General features: G+C 26.2%; 1 protein-coding gene and 1 long non-coding RNA gene across 2 annotated transcripts in view; one reads left to right on the forward strand and one right to left on the reverse strand.

Annotated features, from left to right (window-relative positions):
• Positions 1–22,807, reverse strand: LOC126903674 (phosphoinositide 3-kinase adapter protein 1). The gene is made up of 16 exons (XM_050682045.1): positions 22,586–22,807; positions 19,040–19,083; positions 17,273–17,532; positions 12,855–13,077; positions 4,760–4,889; positions 3,924–4,156; positions 3,662–3,840; positions 3,458–3,602; positions 3,237–3,388; positions 2,467–3,157; positions 2,290–2,394; positions 2,075–2,226; positions 1,854–1,974; positions 1,668–1,763; positions 1,500–1,591; positions 1–1,200 (listed from the first exon to the last, which is right to left on the reverse strand). The coding sequence occupies exons 2-16, from the start codon at positions 19,053–19,055 to the stop codon at positions 727–729; spliced, it is 3,069 nt and encodes a 1,022-aa protein (XP_050538002.1). The 5' UTR covers positions 19,056–19,083; positions 22,586–22,807; the 3' UTR covers positions 1–726.
• Positions 22,280–24,818, forward strand: part of LOC126903677 (uncharacterized) — a 5,668-nt gene continuing 3,129 nt past the window's right edge. Inside the window, exons 1-2 of the long non-coding RNA XR_007703569.1 lie at positions 22,280–22,424; positions 24,619–24,742. This is a non-coding gene — a long non-coding RNA (uncharacterized LOC126903677). The remainder of the gene's footprint in view (positions 22,425–24,618; positions 24,743–24,818) is intronic.

The raw sequence follows: 24,818 nt of genomic DNA on the forward strand, positions 1-24,818 counted from the left end.
ATCTTTATTATTTAACAAAAATTAAAAAATTGAAAAATAAAGGTAGTATAAAATAAACATTTAAGCAAAAATTACATATTTGTTTGTTTAGCATTGTACTTAAATATCGATATAAAAGTTACTAGTACTTATCCAAATTTGACTAAAACCACAAATATAATAACTAAATAGGAATGATCGTATTTTGGTGTATTCAATTTACATAATTTTCATGTATTAAAAAACGATCTCATGACAATTATTAATGGATTTTAAATAATTTTATAAAACGAATAAAAGTTTTACATAAAACAAAGTAATATTGAACATTGAAACTAGAATAACAATAATAAAAAGTACAGACACCTTGCAATTAAAAATTTGTTTATAACATGTCAATCATGTTTAATAGGTTAGATCAAATTAATGTTAAATAAATTCAGATTTTCGCTGAACAACCCTTGTGTTTCAATCGACTACATAAGGTACATATTTTTCTATATATTAACGATGCTCAATATTTTATATGAGTATTTTTGGCTAGATATATGTCTACATGAAAAAAGACAAGTATAATATACAGATCTTGTATACCTAGTATGTACTTAATTAGAGCAACCAATTTTCAAAACAATACTATATAAATTTTCGTTGTAAAAAATAAATCTGATTTTGAATTAAATCGATTCAATCAAAAGGAACAATAATTTCAAAAACTTTGTTTTGATAATTAGTATTATATGTCGCTTATATTTGTACCGAAGTATATTTACACGCTTCTCTACACTCCCCTACACTCACATTGGTATAATCGGGCATATTATCGAACAGCTGTTGTACTTTATCTTCCACGTTTTCTAAATGAGCGTTACTATTACTGTAATCATTTTCAGCAAACTCAGAAATTTCTTCACTTTCATTACTAGTATTTTTATTTTCCCGGGTGAAATCTTCGACTTCTGTAGGAGAGGTGGCAAGTGAGTATGCTATACCGGTCATGCATTTAATAGCAGACACTCCTAGAGGATGAGAAATTATCTTAGAGGTGCTAGGAATGGCGAATGGAATTTCCGATTCTTCTATGATAGTTTCAGCGGTAGTTGACCCTACTGGAGAGTACATGACATTTCCATAATCATGACCAGAAAAATCCATCGTTTTGTTTTGAAGAAATGTAGAGAATGAGTGTGGTTGATCGAAATACGAAGGAAATAATATCTTCTGAAAAATTTATAATTCTTTAGCATATTTTTACTACACTAATAAGTAAAATTATTTCTTTTATAAAATAACTATTATGGTGTTTCAGAAAATAAGCTAATAAAAAATCATTTTTCAAAATAACTTTCAATTGTAAAATTCATTTAAAACTGAAACTAATTTAATTGAAATTATTTAAGCTAAATTGAATAAATGATTTAGCCAAATTTATTTAGTAATTTTAAGATTTTTTTTTGTGAAACTAATAATAGTTGTAAGCACTATAGATTTCATAAAATCAAAAATATTTTTTGGCTTACTTTTCCATCTTCCATATTTTCAGAATGATATAAACTGTTATCATTTATACTACTGACACTTACAGTACTAGAACGTCCACAAGAGTTAGAGCCTAATTGTAATAAGAAATATTACATTCATTAGTTCTCTATAAAATAAATTTCATTTTAGTTCTTCGAATAACTTACTACTCGAACTTTGTAAACTCAAACTGCTGGTAGGTCTTTTTGATTGATTCTCCGAACTATTTCTTTTACTTATATTATCCGGAGATCCTTCGGCGTCTAAATAAAATAATTTATTTAATTTTTTTTTTAATGATTTTGTTGTAATATACAAAATATAATGAAATTTAATTCATATAAATTTATTACGTTTTGATTTTCCTTTTCCGAAGAATTTTTTGATACGTTCAAAAGGTGTAGGCCGTTTTAATTGATCTTTCATACGTTGTTGAATTCGATCGTATTCGGCACGCATTTGGTTAAGTTGTTCCTGTAATTTTTTAAAATTTTTATATTTTTTTAGATTAAGTGCATGCTTTTAAGTGTTATATTGTAGAATATACAATGTAATTATACTCTTTAGTTGATACCTGTTTTTCTTTAAAAGATTGCTGTACATCATGTCGATTTTTCCAGGTTTCTACTAAATTTTCGACTTCATTAATTGTTAAGACATTGTTTTTAAAATCATGTATGATTTCCAATAGTTCATCTTGAGGAGTTGACAACGTATGATTACTACCTGTATATCGAAATGTAAAGTTTGATATATAACTCTTTATAAATCTAAATTTATTTGTTGTACCTCGTGAGTTACTGTTCAAAAAGTCGGTAGATCGATTTATAGATTTATTATTTATATTGTCCCCTAACGAAAGATTTCCTCGTAAATAATTAGATGATCCTAAGGCTAAGCAAGTAAAAACCAGAGTTAATAAATTTTGAGAAAATGAATTTTTTATATTAAAATATTAGAACTTACTAGAACTCATTTCTAGGTAGCTTCCTGGTGAATTAATGTCTTTAGGTGATGAGGGCAATGGTGGCGTTGACGAACAAGTATTTGAAGGACTATACGGTCTACCATTGGTAGGTACTTGATAGTTGGTAGAGAATATCGATTGTGGTGGTGGAGGTATCTGATAGTTAAACATAGCAGTGTTGTTGGTGAGAGGAGAACCAACATTAGTATAAAAATGCATGTTATTTAAAGATTCGACAGGTCTAGGTGCTGGTGGGATTAAGTAACTGTCATTTAATGGCCGTGGTAGCAAATAATTAGCATCGGGATCATCTTTTGGTTGATGACCATCTGACATTCCTTTCAAGATGCTATACATGCTAGTAAGTTCTGTCATTTGCATGTAGCCCTTGAGAGCCTGAGCTAATTTATTATGATTTGAAGCTTCAGCTACATCTGCGGGTGTCATTTGATTTGCGTTACGCAATTGACAAGCTTGTTCGCCACCAGGACTTTCCAACAAGTGCCAAGATAATTTTTCCAGACCAAATTTAGCAGCAAAGTGAAGCATTGTAGGATATTCTTCATGATTATATTGATATCTCGAACCTGCTGGTTGAAGAAGATGGAAATTAGGAGGAACGTTTTTTACATAGGCTGTGACTAAAAATAGATCTAGTTGTTCTCTATCTGCAGGGTTTAATCCAAAAGTCTATAATACAAAATATACAAAAGAGTTTAGTAATTATTTATAAAAGAGATTCTATTTAAAATACTGCATAATATCTCACTTGGCACAAAAAATTCATTGGGTTATCTAAAGAACGTAGTAATTGATCTAATTCTCGCATGCGACTTTCACATTTAACCGACCGTTGACCTAATGACTGTCCATTTTTTTCGACAATTATATTAACAATAACAGATACTTGTAAACAGCTCACTATATAAATTAATATATTAAGTATAGACGTTTATTTTTAAAATAAATTTAATTATAATTTTATAATACATGGCATTTTAAATTGTAATGTATATGGATTCCTTCTTGTAACGTTTGTCACTTCTATTTTATGCCCATTTTTATCCACGCTGATAACAATATTATCTTCTGCATTTAACGGTTCAGATAGCAATATAATTATTTTATTTTGTCCCTTTAATGAAATCATTTCAAATTAAATTATAGTAATTATTAATGGTAATATTTAGTTACAATTTTTATCTTTTTCGGTGTAATTGAAAATTTAGCGCTATCCTCAGATACGCTGGTCAAATGTTGTGTGTGCACAGATTTGCTTAAAATATCCATGGACACTCCATAAAAATCTCCTACTGATTCTCGATCTTGATCTTTAACGGCCATTTTCCTCCATTTATCATAGTCTACTAACACTATAGTAAAAATAATAGAAGGAAGTAAATTTAAAAATAAAAATATTTGTGTTGATTTTCATATTTATTGATAGCAAGTATACCCGTTTTATGCTGATCCGTAATATCGGCTTCAGTAACACCTACTAGAAGGGCCAACATTCGATTGGTTTGTAGTAATGCACTAAGGGAATCTGAACGATTTGAATGCGAAAGTATTCTTTCTAAGAAAATTGGACATACAAGCACAATTTGAAGTCGAGCTTGACTGCACCTTTCTTGCCGTGGTGCTGACATTACACCCGACAATACATCTTCCAATCGCACTCTTTGGATTCTAATAAAAATACAACTAATTATTTTTACTAACCAATTTCTAAAATAAAATTGGTAATTTCATTTATCATTTTATAGTAAAACTAAAAATTTGAAACAATTAGGATTTGTTTGGGATTAACTTAATAGTCACGTGTTGGCTCATAGTATATCTTTAGCGGTGCATTTAAGATTTTTCAATTAAAGAATTTTTATGTGAAATATTATTAAAAAAAAATTATTCTGATTTTTAATTACCAAGTCAATTTTAGATTTTTAGTTCAAAATTAAAAGTTAAAGTTTATCACATAACTAATAATAGTAGTAGTTTCTTTGGCAGATATCATAGTGTTGAATGTTAAAGTAAATTTATGTTTGAATTAAATGATAAAATGAGAGGTTATAAAACTTTTACCGTAAACAATTTGCATATGACTAAGTTTTGAACAGTTCCCAAAAAATGATTCATACAAATAATTTTGGTCAACTATATTTTTTTACATTACTGAGAATATAATAAACTAACACCTAATTTATTTTTCATGTTTATGTATACTTATAAATGACATTATTGAAGTTCGTCATTTTTTTCTTTCTTTTATCATAATTTATTATATGAAATTACCTATACGGAGACTTATTTTCTTTTTGATTGAAGTGTTGAAAACATTGTATTAGAAAATTAATCCACATCATAGCAGCCTCACTATCTCCACTTGAGACAATGACGATATCTAAACAATCTGACTTCATTTCTGGAATTATATAAAATTACACAATTATATATCATTGCTAAAATCGATTGATTATATTTACGATAATGTGGTTAATAGTACAAATAACAGTAGTTTATACAAACGTTTTATCTGAATGAACTGTGTTCTCTCAATTATGTGTGGGCATTCTATTTAACTAGTTATATGCAATTATAAATAGTAATACAATACAAACATTTTTTTAATGCAAAGTACCTCTAATTATATTTAATAATACTTAGCCCAGCACACTAAAATATTAGTTTTGTACTTTGCATTATGCATTTATTTATTAAGAATGGATACTATAGAGGAAGCAGTGGACTCTTGGTGTGCATAAAATATAGCAAAGAATATTATTATGGCTTCTCTGTCATGAAGATGGGATTGCATGTTAATGATTATATGACGTTAGAGCTAATGCATTAAGAATGATTTAATGCAATTTCAAATAAAATATGTGGTATATGCAAGAATTGAAAAGACCCTAGTTTTGTATATTATAATTTATTAAATTAAACACATTATAATTAAAGTGATATATTGATTTTAAGTTAAATTTTCCATTTAGAATAATTCCAAATAATAAACAAGGTACCAAAATTCTTTTATACATATTTTTTAAATTTAATTTAGCGTCAATGTAAAGCTAAAATCTTTTTTATATTATTACGTGTTATATTATCTAAGTTTTCTTATTAAATATGGTATAATCTATACAATATTTAAACAATAAAACTTTTTATAAATTAAAGGTCAAGACCAACAGTTTGAAAAATATGAATAAATAATTACAATAATATTAATAACGACGTTGATTCAGAAAAAGGGTAACATATGGTGTCTAGGACTAGAAATCAGTTCGCTTTGACATCAACATAAAGCATTAGAAACGCAGAAAATATGAGTCAGTCTGACGTAAGAATCAAACAGTTTAAAATTTTTTTTTCGAGAGTTTTGTGAAAAAAATAAAATGTCAATGATTAAAATAAAACAAGTACTGTTTAAAATCCTAACATATCTAATAGCATATATAATAACGTAGTTAAATATGCAGGGACAAAAATAACTTTAATAAATCACTAAAAATCTAATAAAAAAAACTATATGGGGTAAAGATACATTAATGATTTCAAAAATGTTTTATTCGTTAATCAAGGTAGATCTTAACCAACTAATTTTTTGTGAGTTTAATATTGATTTATATTTAAAAGGTTTTTCTAAAATTAAACAATATTAATAAATAACAACTAGTAGTTACAATAATGTCATATTTACAAGTTTTATTCATTGTTTTATCTGATGTTCATAAAGAAAAATTAGGTTAATTGTATTATCCATACAGTGTTTTTATTTCCTAGTAAATGAGCAGCAAGTGTTAATTAAATTTGTGTAATTATTTATTATTTTATACAAGCAACAGGTGACATTTTTAAGGGTGAATCTTATGAATAGTAAAATTAAAGCTTAATCTTCTTATGTTACTAAAATTTACTACCAAATAAAACAACGTTTGAAGTAAATGTCAGTATATTTTATTTAATTAGTCGTATTCCTTCCCATATTATATATAAAATGGTGAAACAGTCAATATGTAATCAGTATTTTTAAAGCTAATTAAATTATTGATTTATTTAACTAACGTGCTTAAAATGTAAATATTATATCAACGAATATAGCTAGAATATAAAATCTAAACTTACTTAGTTCGGTACGTAAACTTTTCACATTAAATCACACATAATATATAGTCTAATAAAAATACATTTGGATTGAAAGTACTGAATAGGCGAAGTGTAAAAGTAAGCACTACACGCTAATAACAAAGACGTAGCTAAACACATTACTATAGCCGATACTGAATTAACTAACGAGAATGATATTAGTTGAATTCAACCGGACCAATGATACCACCTCCACTGTAACCAAACCTTTACTGACACATGCGTATGTATATTTTTGTTTGAACACCAAAAAAAATTAAATGGTTTGAAAACAAATTTTTCAACCCAAAATTAAATTTTTAAAAATGAACTTCAGTCTCCTCATAACAAAATGAAAAAATCATTAGTATATTCAAGAATACAATTTTAATAAGAAAATAATAAAAAAAATTATTATTTAAAAAGTAATAATCCAAATTGAGATTTTTGTATAAAGTTTCAAGTATGGATAAGTAATTATTTTGTATCGCGAATATTAAAGTAGTTGGTTTATTTAGCTTTGAAATTGCCACTGATGGTAAACCGTTTGCATTTTGGCTGCTCATTATTTTAAATAAAACTATGTGTTTATATAAAAAAATTGTAACTACACAATATGTATAGTTAAAGAAATCGGGCTACCAAATTTTCAAGTAAAATTGATATGATTCATATATATATATATATATATATATATATATATCATTATAAAAAATTACATGATAAAATATATTTATTGTAGTTGGATAAGTCTTAGGGAAATAGCTGCTTAGACTGTAAAAAGCCAAGAGGTATATTTTCATGTTTACACTTCAAATTTCCTTGGGAATAACAAATAAATATTTTTTATTACCCAACCTAATGAAATGTACAGAATTTTATGAAGAAATTTGTTATTTATCAACACATTTAATCTAGTTGAAATGACATATTTAATTAAAAAGCTCAAAGTATTACAAGTTTGATATTTTAATGGTATAAAAGAAAAATAATTTGGTGAATCACCTATTATTGTATGATAAAAATAATACTCAGTCTTATTTTGTAATTGTTTTACTAAATATAAATAATAACTACAGTTAACAACACAAATAATGTTTAAAAATAATAACTCTTTAATATGTTAAACTGATAGCATAAATTTTAATTTTTAATTTTTATTCGGGACATCATTGTTGAACATGTCATCATTACAATTTAAGTAAAAATGTATTTTTATATTATATAATTATAAAAAGTATTTATCAAATAAAATATAGTAAATTTAAAAATACACTTAAAAAAGAAAGACTGATTAGCTTCGATGCGAAGCTGAGAAGGTATTGGTTTTACTATGATGTGTTTTTTTTTTTTTTGAGGGTCTGTTACCACTTTTTCTCAGCTCTCACCAAACCGATTTCTTTCAACGATACGTCAAAACATCACAAATCGTATCTAATCGAAGACATTACCCTCAAAAATTAAAAAAGATTCCCTCATTCCTCGTAAATTGGGTAAATCTTCAAAAAAATTACAAATTTAAAAATCGCTAACTTTTTACATTTTTTCAATTGTTTTTACTTAAAACTGCCATAACTTTTTTAAAAATAGCCAAATCAATATAAATTTTTTTTATAGATATATGATGTCTTTATCTTTCATTTGGTATATTTTTTATAAATCTAACCCTTTACCTGCCCACTGGAGGACTTAAAATGACAACTTTTTCAATTTAACTTTTGAAAGTGTTAAGGATTGTCTGATACTTTCATATATATCTTAAATTAAAGCTAATATAATATGCTTTATCATGGAAAAAAAAAATTTCGAACTTTATTTTGTTTTCATGGTGAAAACAGTTACTGAATACTATTTTTTGTGAAAATTCTGGATTTTATTTTTTACATTTTTAACAGTATAATGCTTTAACTTATTGAAAAGTGTATGGATCAATACAATACTTTTATGAGAAATAATATTTATATCTCTCTTTCATTCGACATAATTTATCTTAATCGGGATATAAATAAGGAAATAGCAGATCATGTAAATTTTGTAATAATCCACCAATTTTTTAAAATTAAACACTATCTAATGATTTGCATCGAAGCGTTTTTTATGATAGTGATTTTAATCACTGTCAGATATCATTTTATATTATGTAATTAAAAAATTTCGCCTAATTAATAGCTTCGAATCCGTAACATTGGATATTAATCATCCGTGAAAACAGATTTCTAATGAAACCAATCAGTACACAATAACATAAAAAATCATCAAACATTTAATTTAAAAACAATTCAATAATATTTAGTTTCTTAAAAATATTATAATTTTGAATTAGTTTATCTATTTTTAATATATTGATTATTCATATATGTACTATGTCCCGTAATCATTATTATTGATTGTTGTCTATAAAAGACCTAGAAAAAACATTGTAAATGCGAGTCATGGTCTTCAGAATGCTATAGAATTATTAATACGATAAGTTTCTACGTTTTAAGTATAGGTGTCGATTATTGCCTAGAACATAACTAGTAAGTCTTTTAAGCGGATGACGTAAAAAAGTACTTGTCCATCGATGGTCACCAAAAAGATGATTTATATTCAAGACATCAAAACCGTGTTCTCCCTTTAGATAAATAAATATATAATGATATGTATTTATTACAATACTATAAAATTATTATGTAGCGTGTACCTTTAATAAATTAATGAGTTTTTTATTTCAAAATATTCAAATTCAATAGTAATTAACAGTAATTAACGTTCTTCTATGATTACAAAACAATTTTTTTTAATATGGAGATACCATAATGCCAATACTAAATTTAAATTTTAAATGAAATTAATTATAAATATAATAACCGTAAACTGGTGTTTAAGACATAATTTGATTATATTTACATGTCATTATCATTAACATATCTCACAAAATATACCAAAGTCAACTCTTAAATTACTCTAAATTAAGAGAAAAGTTTTTGAAAAGTTAAAGTAATGTTCATTTTATTCTTAAAAGTATAAATAATTATTAGGTTTCGCCTAGCTAAGGATGCGCCCCAGAAATGTGGGCTTTCGGCATATAAGCTTCTTAGGGATTTCATTATAAGTATGCCACTAATTCCGGTAAGAGTAGCCGGTTACGCTGTACACGATAAGTGATTTGCAGGAAAAATATTGTATTCAAATCAGTGTAACAAAATTAAATAAAAAAAAAATTTATTATTAAGATCAGGAAAATAGTAAAATGTATTGGGTATAAGGTTGACGTTTGTTTACTGAGGTATTTACCAGGGATGTATTCAAAAATCATTTTAAGAGGGTAATTAAGTTTTTTTACTTTTGTATACATGCTTTAGAAATTTCTTTGCTAAAAATCAAAGTAATGATCAAAAAAAAGTTTAATATCGCTCTAAAAAAATATTGAACTATTTAAATATTCCCCTGTTATAGAAAATAATTAATAATATTCTAACTTTCATAATTGTGTTAATATAATAGAATAATTACAGAAAAATTTAGCAGATTATTATTCCTAAAACTATGTAAAAAAGTCAATTCTGATAAGAATATTGGTTACTGTGATTGGAGGTTATTCAGCATAGTTGTCACAGATGGGTCTCAATTTTCACAATAAACTTATAGACTGATACATCATATATGAGATAAATATGTTAATAATAGACTGTACTGTCTTGATAATGTATGTACAAACTTATATACTTATAACCTTGATGAAATTTATGTATATCTTATCAAACATTTATTGATAAAATATACAAAATATATTGCTATGCGCAAAAGCTAAATCGTATCCTCATGTAAACTCTGAGTGGACATAAAAAAAAAAGATCAAAGGGAATAAAGTACATTTGAACATTAAGTTGATTATAAAACATAAGTTCAAACAAATTAAAATATATATATAATATATATATATATTATATATATACCAAAAAATTTGATTAAATATATCAAACAATTTTGTATTAAGCAGTGTCGCCACTGTTATATATACTTATTTTAAAGAAATTTATAGAAACACATTTGAATATTAAATAAATCCAACATGTAATACAAATAATTAAAATAATATCAGAAAAAAAAAGATAGTTAATAATATAACCCAATTAATACATATATGACAACTTCAACATGTATAATATATGAAAAAAAATTATAAGCACAAAAATAGCAGACACGTCTATTCAAAACATGCGCGTGGACTTCAAAAAAAAAGAAGCTTGTAGAACAGTAAGAAATGAACAGAATAAATTAATTTTTTTAATTATCTTAGAAATGCCTATGGGTAGGTCTAGTGAAAATTTCAAACTTAGAGTCTCAAAATGCTGTCGTCAGTTTCTCTCGAAAATGATCGAAATTTTAAAACACTCGTAGGCGATAATCAAAAATTTTCTAACCTTCGCCAATAATTTTCCCAGAGTGGCGTGACCAAGTTCTATCGTTGAAAATAAACATATTTGAATATTAGAACATGCTAAGTAATTTCCCTACAAAAGCGTTTTTTTCTTGTTCTATTATATCATAAAATATCGTTAAAAAACACCCAGAAGCGTCTCATAGAAATTTACGTATTCTTTGTTATATAGTATATAATATATACTTTAGGGAAATTATGACAAATTATACACGTTAATAAGTTAATACTACGCTAAATAAATCAGATAGCCTATTATATAATGAAACATTTTGTCATGGAAAATGAATAATATTCCTAAAATTCTAAAATAAACTCCTGAGTTATAAAAAAATCTTATAAGAAAATACTATAACAATCTTATAGTAACAAAATTATCCGCTATTTTTAACAAAATTCAAATAATGTTCGCTATGCATATATTTCAATAGGGCAGATCAAGTACATTAATTTACTTTACATACTACATAAGAAACTAACAATATGTTTATCGCGACTCATTTAAATTACAACAAAAATAATTTATGACGCCATAAAAAAGTTTTTAAAACAATTCAATAGTAGTTATGTATAATATGTTGCGGATTTTGAGGGGCATGTATATTTAACAACAAAGGGCTTTAATTATCCAGTATAATTTATACCGTATAACCATAAAAAATATATTCCTATATTTGAACATATGTATAGTAAGTACATACGTTCCCTATACCAAGTAAAGTATCCTCAACCCCTTTTTTATTTATAAACCGTTTAACACACATTTTTTCGTTGAGACTGTAAGTACGGAAATAAACATCCTCTGCGTTCTTCGAAAACACGTGCTATATAGAATCAACCAATACTATTTTTAAGTCTTCCTTGCCCCAATCGCACCTACACATATGCAAACACTAGACGAACTAGTCATAATAATCCAGTAGAATTCATGTTTTATAATTTAACAAATCGAAACTAAAAATTAAATCAGAGATTACTATAAGACAGAAAATAAATTCTATTTTTTAAATATATAAGACTGTATATAATGATTCAAACATTCTCATATGTGAATATTTTTAATATATCCATTAACTTTACACACAAATAGTGTAATTTTGACATAATGTATCGAAAATTTGTGCACAAACTTAAGATTTTATCACTATCAAAAATTTCCCCGTGAAACATATGCGTTCAAAACTTCCAATATGTGTATGTGAAAATTTGGACATTTTTTAAACTGGAATTATAATGTTATCACAAATCGCCTTTTATAAAATAATTAAGAAGGTTGTTATTAGATAAAAACATTCAATTTTATAAAGAATATTATGATATAGAAGAATTGTTTAAAATGTATATTGACGTGTACGGGTCAATCGTCCTAAAAATATATTGTGAATTAATAATAGATGTTATTAGGTAGGTAATATAAGATGTTAAATTCATATACGTGTTCGATTAAAAACATTCTAAACCATAAGTACTATAACTTATAACAAAATAAAAATGTTATTTTTGTTTTTTAAATCTAGAAATACGACATTTGGACAATCATTTCAAATTAAATAAGTCTTGACGACTTTGAAATACCATATACTTCATTGGGTTAATAACTTAACCAAAAAGTACAAATTATAAAATTAATTATACATTTTAATTTCAATATGGTTTTGTAATATTCGTACTTTATTTTTAATTGTGCATCATACACAAATAAACAAATTTTCTGTAATTCTCTTTAATAAGAGATTGATAAAGCATAAAGAACTTGATTCTTTAAAATTAAATCGAGTGATTGTTTGAAGTATTTAATCATAATGCTTTAACTTATAACTATTGTTTTGCGTAACTTACCCTTAGGATCGCTTCCGGATGAGAGTTTGGCACGTGATGTCTTAGACATACACTCTGTTAACGAACGTCTATTGGAATAGTTGCCAAACGATCCGATCGAATGTCGGCGCCCTCCTCTGATCGGTGCTTTTAAATTACTGTATCGAACATCACCACTACTGCTGAAGAATACGTCACCGTCCAATTGAAGATCACAGTGTACCAAATCGTGTTGGAGAGAATCCTATGAAAAATCAATAATCAAATGAGGGTTGCGTAAATTTTTTAGATTTCCAAAATATTATTTTATTTGTAATATTTAAATTATAAATTATTTTGTACAAATAGTAGTATATGTCATACAGATTGATTCTTTTACACACTTGCCACACAATTTCTCTTAAAATGATAATTATATTTTGCTTTTGGCATTTGTTAGTTACATATGTATTTCCATTAATTAGTTATAAAATATTTTTTATGTTCATTCCTTATATCTTATAGGGATGTCAAGATTATTTTTTTAAATAGAAACATATATATTTAATTAATTCATAGAATAGAAAATGACTGATTGATAACTACTGGACTAGTATTTCAGCAGTAAATAACATAGTTATACCTGGGCAGGAGAAGGGTGAAGCTGAGAAATGTCTAGTAATAAGTAGCAGCAAAACTCCCCACCTCCAGTTGTTAACATTTAAAATTGTTAATAACTTTTGAAATACTGGTCTAAAAAAAGCTACTTATATAACTAACAAAATCTAAAAAAAAATCCACAAAAAAAAGATTATTTAAAAATAAATTTAATGGCTAACGTTAAAAGAATTACATTTATAGTACTATGAGAGTGGGAGTAATAAATCACGGATTATTTTATGTAAAAAAGAGAGAGTGTAAAGCGAATAAAAGATTGTAAAGTTATACCAGGCAAAATTGTAACTACACAACATAGACTGTTGGTAATAGATTTGTGGTGTAATGTGAAGAGAATATCCAAAAACAGAGAGAACACAGAAGAAGAATTGAGGATTCGGTGGAGGAAATTGAAAGGGGAAAATGAAAAAGAATTTTGAAAGACGTTAAGAGAGAGGACGGTGTAGAATGTCGAAGGAGACATGAATGATGTGTGGAATAGGTTTTCTAGTTGTGTAAAGAATACTGCAAATGAGATGGTTGGTGAGAGTAGGAGTAGAATACCAGGAAACAAGGAAACCTGGTGATGGGATCAGAACATTAAAAAAATCATAGATAGTAAGAAAAAGCAATTCAAAGCATGACAGAAGAGCAAAAGGAGAGAAGATTGAATGGAGCATAGACGCTTGTGTAATGAAACCAATTTTGCAGTAAGTAAGGAACAGTTTAAGAGATATGATAGGCTAGGATCAAAGGAAGGCGAGAAAGAAGTCTATAGACTTTCAAAAGTAAGAGAAAAAAGATCTAAAGATTATCATTATGTAAGGTGTATAAAAAGTGTTTTTAACAGGGTACTATCAGTGATGATGTGAAAAAAAGGTGGAAAGGATATTTTGAAAAATTATGAGGGGTATCCAAAAAAGACATTAGAGGATATTTTGTGGAACAAGGGACTGGTAGATTTAATTAGTGGGGAAGAATATGGGAGGCTGTGGTATCAAGGGGAAAAAATAAAGCAATAGGACCAGATGAAGTGCCAGTAGAAATATGGAAAATATTAGGCGATGTTGGTACAAGATGGCTAAGGATCTTTTAAATAAAATCTTATTAAATGGGAAAATCCCAAATGAAAGGAGGAATATTATTGTGGTGCCGATATTTAAAGGTAAAGAAGACATACAAGAATGTGGACATTTTAGAGGCACTCTACTTTATAAATGATTTTGTTATAGTTATATGTATAACAAATGAACATTAGGATTATTTTCATTGGCTCATTTGTAAATAGGTTAGAGTAGTAAATTAAACATAATCTTGACTTTTTTTCATGACCTACCCGTAAATGTTTAATTATTACAATGATTATGCCAAACATATTTTTCTGACTTATTGCCAGAGAAAACATGGCATATAATGTTAGAACAAAACAAATCTTTGCCAACAATGTTTACATTTCAAAATTTTATAGAGTTGACTTAGCTCAAGTGTTTATGTTAAAATAAGATAAGAAAGATAAGAGATATTTAATGTTTTTTATTACTGAATCTGGGTAAGTTTACTTAAACTAAATAAGCACTTAAAAGATAAAGTTACACTAAAAAAAAAACTGGTATTAATAATATTATTAGGAATTTCAGTTGAAAAAACCATTATAAAGATCCATATTAATTTATTACTTTTTTGTGAAATCTAAAAAATACAAATAAGAAAAATAAATTACTATAAAAATTATCAAAGTATAGACGAAAATTAAGGGTTCTATTGATTAGATTATTTTTAGGGGACAGTAAATTGATTTATAAAAATATCTTGTATCTAAAAAAACATTTTAGATTTTATTTAGCTTTAAATAATAAAAAATTAATTAATGTAACCATTTATCTTTTAAATTAAAATGTTTGATTAGAATTAACTAATATATATATATATAGAGTATAAGTAATATTATTTAAGTTAAAATACGTTTTAAAAATTTTTTGATACAACATTATTTTTCCTTGTCGAACAAAGGTACAACAGCAACCTTACATTAGGGGTGGCAGTGTAGACATTTGCTAGTCCAAAAAAAAACGTTCCATCAGATTAATTAACCGTCCGTAAAGAACAAAGTTATTGAGAAATACATTAAATTATCTTTCATTAATACTTTACAAAATTTTAAAAACATTTATTATTTAATTTTTATACTTTGAAATATGAATGTTCATTAGTTTTGATTGAAAAAAATTGTAAATGAATAAAAATAATAATTTTATATAAGTTATCTCATATGCCGATAAATTCAATTTTTTATGCATGGTAAATTAGAAAAAATGTTTAAAAATAAAAAAGTAACAGTAGACTCAGTAGCATCAAGAAAATGATGCTATTGAGTCTATAGAATATATAGACTAATACTGGGACATATTTACATAATTATTTTTTTTGGTTTTTTAGCTTCGATGCGAAGCTGAGAAAGTATTGGTTTTACTATGATGTGTTTTTTTTTTGTGTCTGTTACCACTTTTTTTCAGCTCTTACCGAACTGATTTCTTTCAATGATACGTCAAAAGATCATAAATGATATCTAATCGAAGACATTACCTTCAAAAATTGAAAAAATTTCCCTCGTTCCCTGTAATTGGGGGAAATCTCCAAAAAAATTACAAATTTAAAAATCGCTAATTTTCAAAAATTTTTCAATGTTTTTTAATAAAAACTTTTTTTAAAATGAACATATCAATATAAATTTTTTTTATATAGATGCATGATGTCTTTAAAATAATACATGATAGATGTATTATTTTAAAAAAAGTATGTCGAATGAAAGAGGGATATAAATATTATTTTTCATAAAAAATCGTTCAAAAAGTTATTGCATAATAAAGTTAAAAATATAAAATTGAGAATTTTCACACAAAAATAGCATTTAATAACTATTTTCACCGTAAAGATAAAATAAAGTCCGAAATTTATTTTTCCCATAATAAAGTGTATTACATTAACTTTAATTTAACTTTTAACTTTAAGATATATATAAAAAGATAAAAACATAATAAATTATTATATAGTCATAAATAGAAGTTATAGTAATAAATATATTTGACATTAGACATTTGAATCCTATACTTGCTATTTTCTGTGACTTCCAAATGGGCTTTAATTTTAATCATTCTAATTAAATTTTAACAATTTGTATGGTACCTTTATTTTTGGGAACCGGAATTTTTATTTTCAAGAAACCGAACCCAACCGGGACCTATAAAAAGACATGGTTTTAGGCCCTAGTACATTGTAGTCACCCACAAATCTCAAATATAATATTTTAATGTAATTAATCATCACTATACCCTTTAATGAATATAAATCTATTTTTTTAATATAATTTATTTACGGATTCATAAAATATTTTATTTATATTAATTAATTGTTCTTGATACTAATATTTTTTATTTTCTGTCAACAATGATTTCGTTTTAAATTATTTAATATCTAAAAACGAGCGTTTACTAGTTAAATTTTTTTTTTAACTTTTCAACTTAAACTAGTCAATTATTTTTAATATTTGTTTTTTGTTTTATCAAATGTGACCATACATAGCAAATTTCATTTTAGTATATTCTTATGAATAAGTTTTGCTCAAGTTATAAAAATAGTAATTATGTCAAATAATACTTATAAAAGTCAATTTAAGAATAGAGTCCTTAGAATTATAATATTTTTAGGACGTTAAATATTAAAATTTCTATATTTCATTCAGTTAATATAAAATAATAAACTTTAGAAGTATATTAATCGTGTATTTTGAGTTAAAAATTACCTACCTTATGTCCTGTGCTAGCGTGTCTTTTGTGTTTAATGGATGGTGCAACGTCTGAAGGTCTAGGCTGTCCCATCACCAATAACCTTGCTTCTTCAATGTTGGCACTCAAAGTCCTCGTTAGACATTTACCACTCCTTTCGTTTTTCCTGGTTCTACCCATAGTAGATGTCTCTGTTTTGTTCTTAGCCATTCTTTGTCGATCAAGCAACGGTAAAATTCTCCTTTGCAAACCTTGTGCCACCGCAAAATACGAGGGGTTGTCTACAATGGTAAATATTTAATATTTAACTTTGTCTTTTCATACATACAATACTTGTTGATTTTTATTTATATACACGTCTATTTTTCATCCGTGTGTGTAATACTAATTTTGTATTTGTATGATACGATTGTGTATTTTTATTTTATCCCGTAAATAATAACGATATAACTTTGTCCAGATTGAATCTGATTTTCTAAGGGTTATATTTTTTCAACGTACACTCCAGTAACTATCCTTATTCACATCGTCCATAAACGGTCTACACATGGCAATGGTCTTTGTCACTTGTCCACTCCCACTCTACCCCATCAGACAAGGATCATAAAAAAGACCTTCTAGGATCTACAGTTAGTATGCTATACAAACATGGAGCAATCATATCTTTTGACCCACCGCCATATCGAAACCACGCTGCCGAATACAACAGGAAACCGGACCCTAAAAACTTGACGAAATCGGACCGATTCAATAAAAATAATTTGGTTTTAACTAAAGAATCATACTTATTTTCGCGATCTCCAATTTCACGTGTTATTGTGTTAATATTTTACTTTTAAATTTTTATATTTCTTATTTTAAAATGTATCAACGTTCAACATAAAGTATTCAATTCAACGGTTCGGTGTAGTAAATGTAAATTCACATCTACCCGTGATTATCTAACATCATTTGTTTAAGTTAAAACAATTCCAAAATTTTTTTTCTGTGTACAGAAGTTGTCCCTCTGATTAATTTTAATTAAATAAAAAACATTTCAAATAATTATCACATTGAAAAATTACTTAAAATATAAAATTATAATAATAATCTATCAGCTATCAAAAAGATATTTGAACTTTCACTCAAAGGATTTAAATTCTTTACTAATGAATTACTCAAATTTAAGTTAGCAATAACTTATTATTAATTCAAATTTGGGTTATTATTAATAAGCTATATTCATATTAATAATACATGTAAGAAATTGTAATTTAATTTAAAGTAAAATTAAGTGAAAATTATTGTCGTGCTATAAATTGAATGCAAAATTTATTTACTTTCAAGTATGTCATTCTTTAAATACAGTTCATTGATGCAAGTTGTTTGTGCATGACATCTGTATCGAATGTGACCTTAATCAGCCAATAATACATATAACTAAATGTAATGGCTTATAAACGTGTCAGTTTAGTGGTTCCGAATCCCTGGCAGCGGATGTAATAGGAATGATGTGTACAATGACAAAAGAGGGGGGTTCATAGACTTGTTGTTAAAAAATGGTTAATACGCACGTTTTTCGAAGGAAACATAATAAAAATACAATATTATAATATTTTAATAGAATGCCTGAAATACGGTCGATTTAATATTTCTGGTCACGGGGTTTGTTTTATATGCAAGAGGGACAATTCAATAGCAATCGTATCTGTATGTGTACTGTATAACGTGTGGTTTATTTGTTTTTGATGTATATAAGTATATACACAGTATATTTTATTGTTAATATTTATAGAAAATATTACTTACCCATAGCGGTATCCATTGTACTTGCTAGATCAATCAGTCCTAGGCTGATACAAAAAACAAAAAAAATCATTTTGTGTTACACAAATAATTTTTATAAATGATTTAATAATTAAACCATAATTATTATGGTTGAGTGGTTTAGATACTAATTAGACTTATAAACCTAAGAGAATATGAGGCTAAATTGCTTAATAAATGAATAGAGTTGAAATAATCTGATACATTTAAAAAAAATTCGGTTGAAGTAAATTGATCTCTCTACTCTTCTCTAAAAAACATTTGTTTACAAATATATATATATATATATATATATAGTTTTCTACATATAGTTTTAATTTTTAGATTTAACATGGATATCTACATGTAATCAATCAATTAAATTCCTATGTATTAATCCAAATTCTGATTTTATTTCTTTCATCAATTGTTATTTTGATAACATTCCTTTTGATTGTATTATAATAGTATTAATGTTTATTTACTAAAATGAAAACATTTTTCATTCTCTATGTTATTAAACATTTAATTCTCTCATAAAAATGTTGCCTTATTTAAGAGGAAGTGCACCTTTTTTCTTCTCTTACTAAGACCTATAAAAGTAAATTCTGGAAAATGTCTTATGAGTTGCGTCGAATGTAACATATAAGAATACCTTATATTAAAACGGTCAATGAGGTATTAATTCAATAAAGTACTTAAGTATTATGAGTAATGCATTGCATGATACAAATATACTCCCTCATTTCTTTTAAAAATATTAAGCACGCATAAGGTAGTGCATCAATAGCAAGTAATACTAAATAACATATGATATTTATTAAATCATGTAATCATTTTTTTAGTTTGCGTGATCTTCAAATAGGCCGCAATACTATGTGATAGTAAAACTCTACTTTCCCTAAACGATTTATATGATTAATATAACAATATTTAACAATTTTATGACTCAAAAATAAAATTTTATCTTAATCCTGTTCAATATATCATATCACATTGTATTCTTCATTTGGAGTTTACGAATTTTTATGTAAATATTGTATCTCAATTATCGGAATGTATATACAACCCATTAAGAAATTACCTGACCACTAAACAAAAATATTAAGTATATTTATATATAATATATATAAATTATCACACGTATTAGTAATCATGTTTGATTATGTGTTTAGTATTTATATCATAATATTATCTATAAGAAAATGTATGTGGATTAACCTATGAACGACTTTAATATGTTTTTCGGAAACATTAGCGGTAATCTTTTAAATAAATTAGTATTGACCTTTAATCGATTACGAAAAAATTTAAGTTCAAAGTTGAATGAAAAGTATAATAAGTTAGTTGTTGAAACACAAAAATTTTGAGCAAACCATAAATATTTTAAAATTCACACCTTATGTGGAGAACGCAAATCTAACCACATAACGAAGAAAGAAATAGTAATATACTCCTTCAATTGAATACCAGTTATCTAAATATTTTAATTATTTTCAATAACTCATTATACTTTAACGATCTTTAGTAGAAATTGCCTACTGACATATTTTGGTAGAGCTACTGCGTAGAACATTAGGAGCTAAATTAAATTTTATAATAGCAAAAATAATCTACAGAACATTTTTAAACATTTCAAAAATAATTTTAGTTATTTAATTTTAATAATTATTATTTGTACAAAGGAGGAAGTGAAGAAGATATATTGCTTTCAATGACAAAAATAATTTTATAGTCATGAATTTTATTTTTCTTCTTTAGAGGTTATAGAAATGTTCGTATGTATATTATTACAGAACAAAATTATAACCTTATAATTTGTTTTATGATATCTTCCTCTCAAAAAAATAATTGTTAGAGCCATCCTTACTCTAAAATTTATTTTAGAAATTCTATAGTTATTAAAGTCCAAGAAAGTTGATTTTGAAAACTAAAAAATATACAGAATGCCATCCCCTAAACCGAATTATGTCATATGATTTTATTTGAAAGTACTTATTTTTAAACATACTAAGTGGCCTGTATCATATGTTTTATCCTCAAAGTAATTGAGTAATTATCCATAACTTCATTATGCGTAGAAAATAAAACACTCCAATAATTTGTCGATAGAATAATTAGAATTATAAAATTCAAGATTAATTAGGATATATTTATGTTTGATTTACACTAAATATTTGCAGTTGATTTGGCTAAATTTGTATTTTAAATAACTTATGATACAAGTATGAAAAAACCAATATAAACCAAAACATGGCTCATTTTTTGGTTATTTTGATAGCATTTCTAATGAATATTCTCAGTGATGTTACAATATAAATATAGTTATATGTAATTATGACACTTTGTTTTAGTATTTTGTGTTCCGCGACATCTAGCTAATGTGTATACCTATTGATACACTATTATTACTTTTAGGGGCAAAAGGTAACATCAAAAAAATCACGCTGATTAGTAAACCGTTTCTGATTAGAACTTACAAAGGAATTCTTTTTGAATAATTCATAACATATTTTGTCAATAAAACAGAAGATAATTAAGATACTAATACTGATAACAATGATAACACTACTGAAAAATATACAATTTGGATTTGATAATCACTGAAAATAAATACAAGTATTTCACCATTTGATTTTTTGACGTTACCGCTTTCTTAATAGGATTTTATCGATTGATTGATTATACATCAATGACTTCAATGATTCATCCGGTACAGATCATTGCACATTCAGCCATACTCGTATAGATTTAGTGAAATCAATCATTAAAAAAAACACAAGGGATTCATTGAAGACTATTAATATGCACTCATATTAGAAGACAATCAAGTTGTGGTTGCGGACAAGTCAACACAATATGTAGACACCCTCCAATAAACCCGCATGCTATTTACTCAATCAGACTAATTTCGGACTCATTGAAGAAAGAAGTGCAGGATGCGATTTGTTAATATGACGGAGGAACGAAAGGAATAAATGGGAGACATTGAATTGAACTAATTGTATGCCAATTAAAAAAAAACTGACCAAGAAATCTCTACAAGGACTATATATATTGACGAATAATATTTTCATGGAAGTTTAAAATTAGTGGAAGCGATTATTTACCAATTTTTAATTGGACATTAACTTTAATAAAGGCTAAAGGTTTTATCTTGGATAACGTTTAAACAATAGATTTTTAAATCAAAATTTACGTTGTACAATAAAAAAAATATAACAAACATTTACTATCGTATTGCACCTATTTATTATAATCTAATAAACAATTCTATCGAAATACACATTAAGTAAAAACAATATATTCATTAAGTTTATTATTACTTAAGAACATTCACTTTAATCGAATAGATAGCAGGCAAATTATTTCTCTGAACAATTTAAAGGTAACTTTTTTATGATAATAAGTATATTTTTTTAATTTCCACAATAAAATTTTGTATGTGAGCCCAATTCAACTTTAATTTATACGTCCATAGATAAATTCTATTTTTAGTTGTGTTAGTATAAAATTTGAATAATAATAAATTATAGTAATTGACTATACCTGAGTATGATTTAATTTAACGTTGAGTCGTTTAAAAACACTACACTTTAAATGAAAAACGCAAATTCATTTCCATCACAATTCAAATTGTATTCTACTTATTACAAAATTTTAAAAAAATGCTTTGTAAACTGTAAGAAAACGAAAGGAAAACGAAACAGAATTAGCGGTAAACAAATCACGTCCTACACCACAGACTGTTGGCGTCGACTACTGTGTAGTGTATTCACATGTTAAATTCGGCCGAGGATGTAAAACACACGCCGCGCCGCCCATTTGTATATTATGCATCGCAAGATGTGTGGTGCGACGGCGGCGGCGGTGGTAACAGTCAACAAGGGCATCTGTACACGACCAATTATTATACATTTATACTTAAAAGTATTCAAACAGAATTCCGTGATTTTAGAACAACGTTCCTATCCCAATGGTAACATAGCTTTCCGAATTTCAACATAAACTATGAAATAATATTTGTACATTTTTCCAACATACATTTTTTAATACTTTACATTGAAGTGAAATTCAAAGGAAGTATTTATTTTAACGAAGAACAATATCATGAAGATTTTCGATACGGTTAAGAGCCATTTAAAATATATATTTAAATTATAGATTACAAGATAAGTTAGCTTTTCCAGCTGTAAAAATTTATTTACATTTCGTTTTATTCCATTTTCGAAGGCTAAAGGATCTCCAACATTCGCCAAATTACATCTCTGATTTCTAGTCATCAATATTAATTACGACTTCAAAAAGCTAACATATTTTCTTCTCCAATTGAAAATTCAACATATTATTACATTAATTATGATTTCTTAAGAACTTGATACAAAATATTTAATGTACAATATAACAAGATCATCTTAAATTCATTACAATGATAGAGGTATAAATTTCACACAGGACAAGATTAGACCTATATGGGCCCCGGGGCAGTACATTGAGATGGAAAATAGAAAATATAGCTTCCATAAAAGAGTGATGAACAAAAAAATCATAACAGGCTAGTAAAATTTGTGATGGGCCTTTTAAGCTCATAAGCCCGGGTCGTTCGCCCCTCTTAATCTTAAGCTGAATATTAACGAACAATTTTACAAATATTTATGTCACCATAAACTTACAAGATAGGTATGCTATTTAAAAAGTTCACTAATACTCAATTAGATTACATCAAGTAACTATTTATTTACAATAAAAATAGAAACAACAGCGTACACTGTGCTTTTGGTATAATAATAAGTTGTAAATAGAATCATGCAGTTTTTAAAATAGTTTTAGTCGAGTATCTTTAAATATTTAAATGTTGATGTTAACTTACTTAATGTATTTGTCAATCAGTAAAAACGCTATTATTATTTATAAAAAAATAATTGATATAATACTTTTTAAATAGCAACCTTTAACTGAATGTAAGTTTTCTATAGATTTAACCATAAGAAATAATTACCTCCCAAAACACAACTTTTCATTTTGTTACAGAGAATAAGTTGTTATAGAAGAAAACTTTTTGGGATTTAGAAACTTTTTACAATATTAATATTAATAAAATATTAATACATTTAACTGACAGTGGGAGATAAATTATACTTTGGACTAATAATAATACTGATAATACTCATTTGACAGTTATTTAGTACTAAAATTGATTGTTTAGCTTTCAAACGTAATTTGAGTAAATATTTATCTTTTTAAATCACAATTTATTGAGCTTAAGATGTTTTTGGAGATCCTTCGGAAAAAATGACTTATGGTGATTTTCTTAGATAAAAGATGTAGTTGAGTACCTCCATAAAACATTTTGATAGGAATTATTACTTAATGTGTAAGTAGTTATGATATTTTTGTACATGACAGTAAAATATGTTTTGAAAATGTTGGACTGTTGCCTATTTTAATTTTTATAAGTCAAATCATGCGTGATATTAAGTTTTGCAATAAATAATTTATAATATATAATAGTACATGTATTATAATACATGAATATCGATTAATTTAATATTATATAGCCTGTTTTGTCTTTCTTCTTTCAGGGTATGAAGAACATTTTGACTTATTCATAGTAAAATTCAAGTTCAAACAATTTTGAACAGAAACAGTATAGTTAAACTTTGATTTTTATAAATTATTAATAGAATTTGTATAATCTTATACGAGGTAATGATTTATACAATCTAAAATTTAAGGGTCAATCATTTTACTCATAGGTTTTAGTATTAAACTTATAATTTTA

This window comes from Daktulosphaira vitifoliae, unplaced genomic scaffold (genome assembly GCF_025091365.1).
Source record: "Daktulosphaira vitifoliae isolate Bord-2020 unplaced genomic scaffold, ASM2509136v1 Scaffold_4, whole genome shotgun sequence".
In the NCBI taxonomy this organism is placed as follows: domain Eukaryota; kingdom Metazoa; phylum Arthropoda; class Insecta; order Hemiptera; family Phylloxeridae; genus Daktulosphaira; species Daktulosphaira vitifoliae.

Excerpts from the sequence above, each read along its gene's own strand:
- LOC126903674 (XM_050682045.1), bottom strand. Across the intron at positions 13,078-17,272 it reads ACGCTAGCACAGGACATAAG|GATTCTCTCCAACACGATTT; the intron begins GTAGGTAATTTT and ends GATTTTTCATAG. Across the intron at positions 1,201-1,499 it reads AAAATATGGAAGATGGAAAA|AAGATATTATTTCCTTCGTA; the intron begins GTAAGCCAAAAA and ends TAAATTTTTCAG.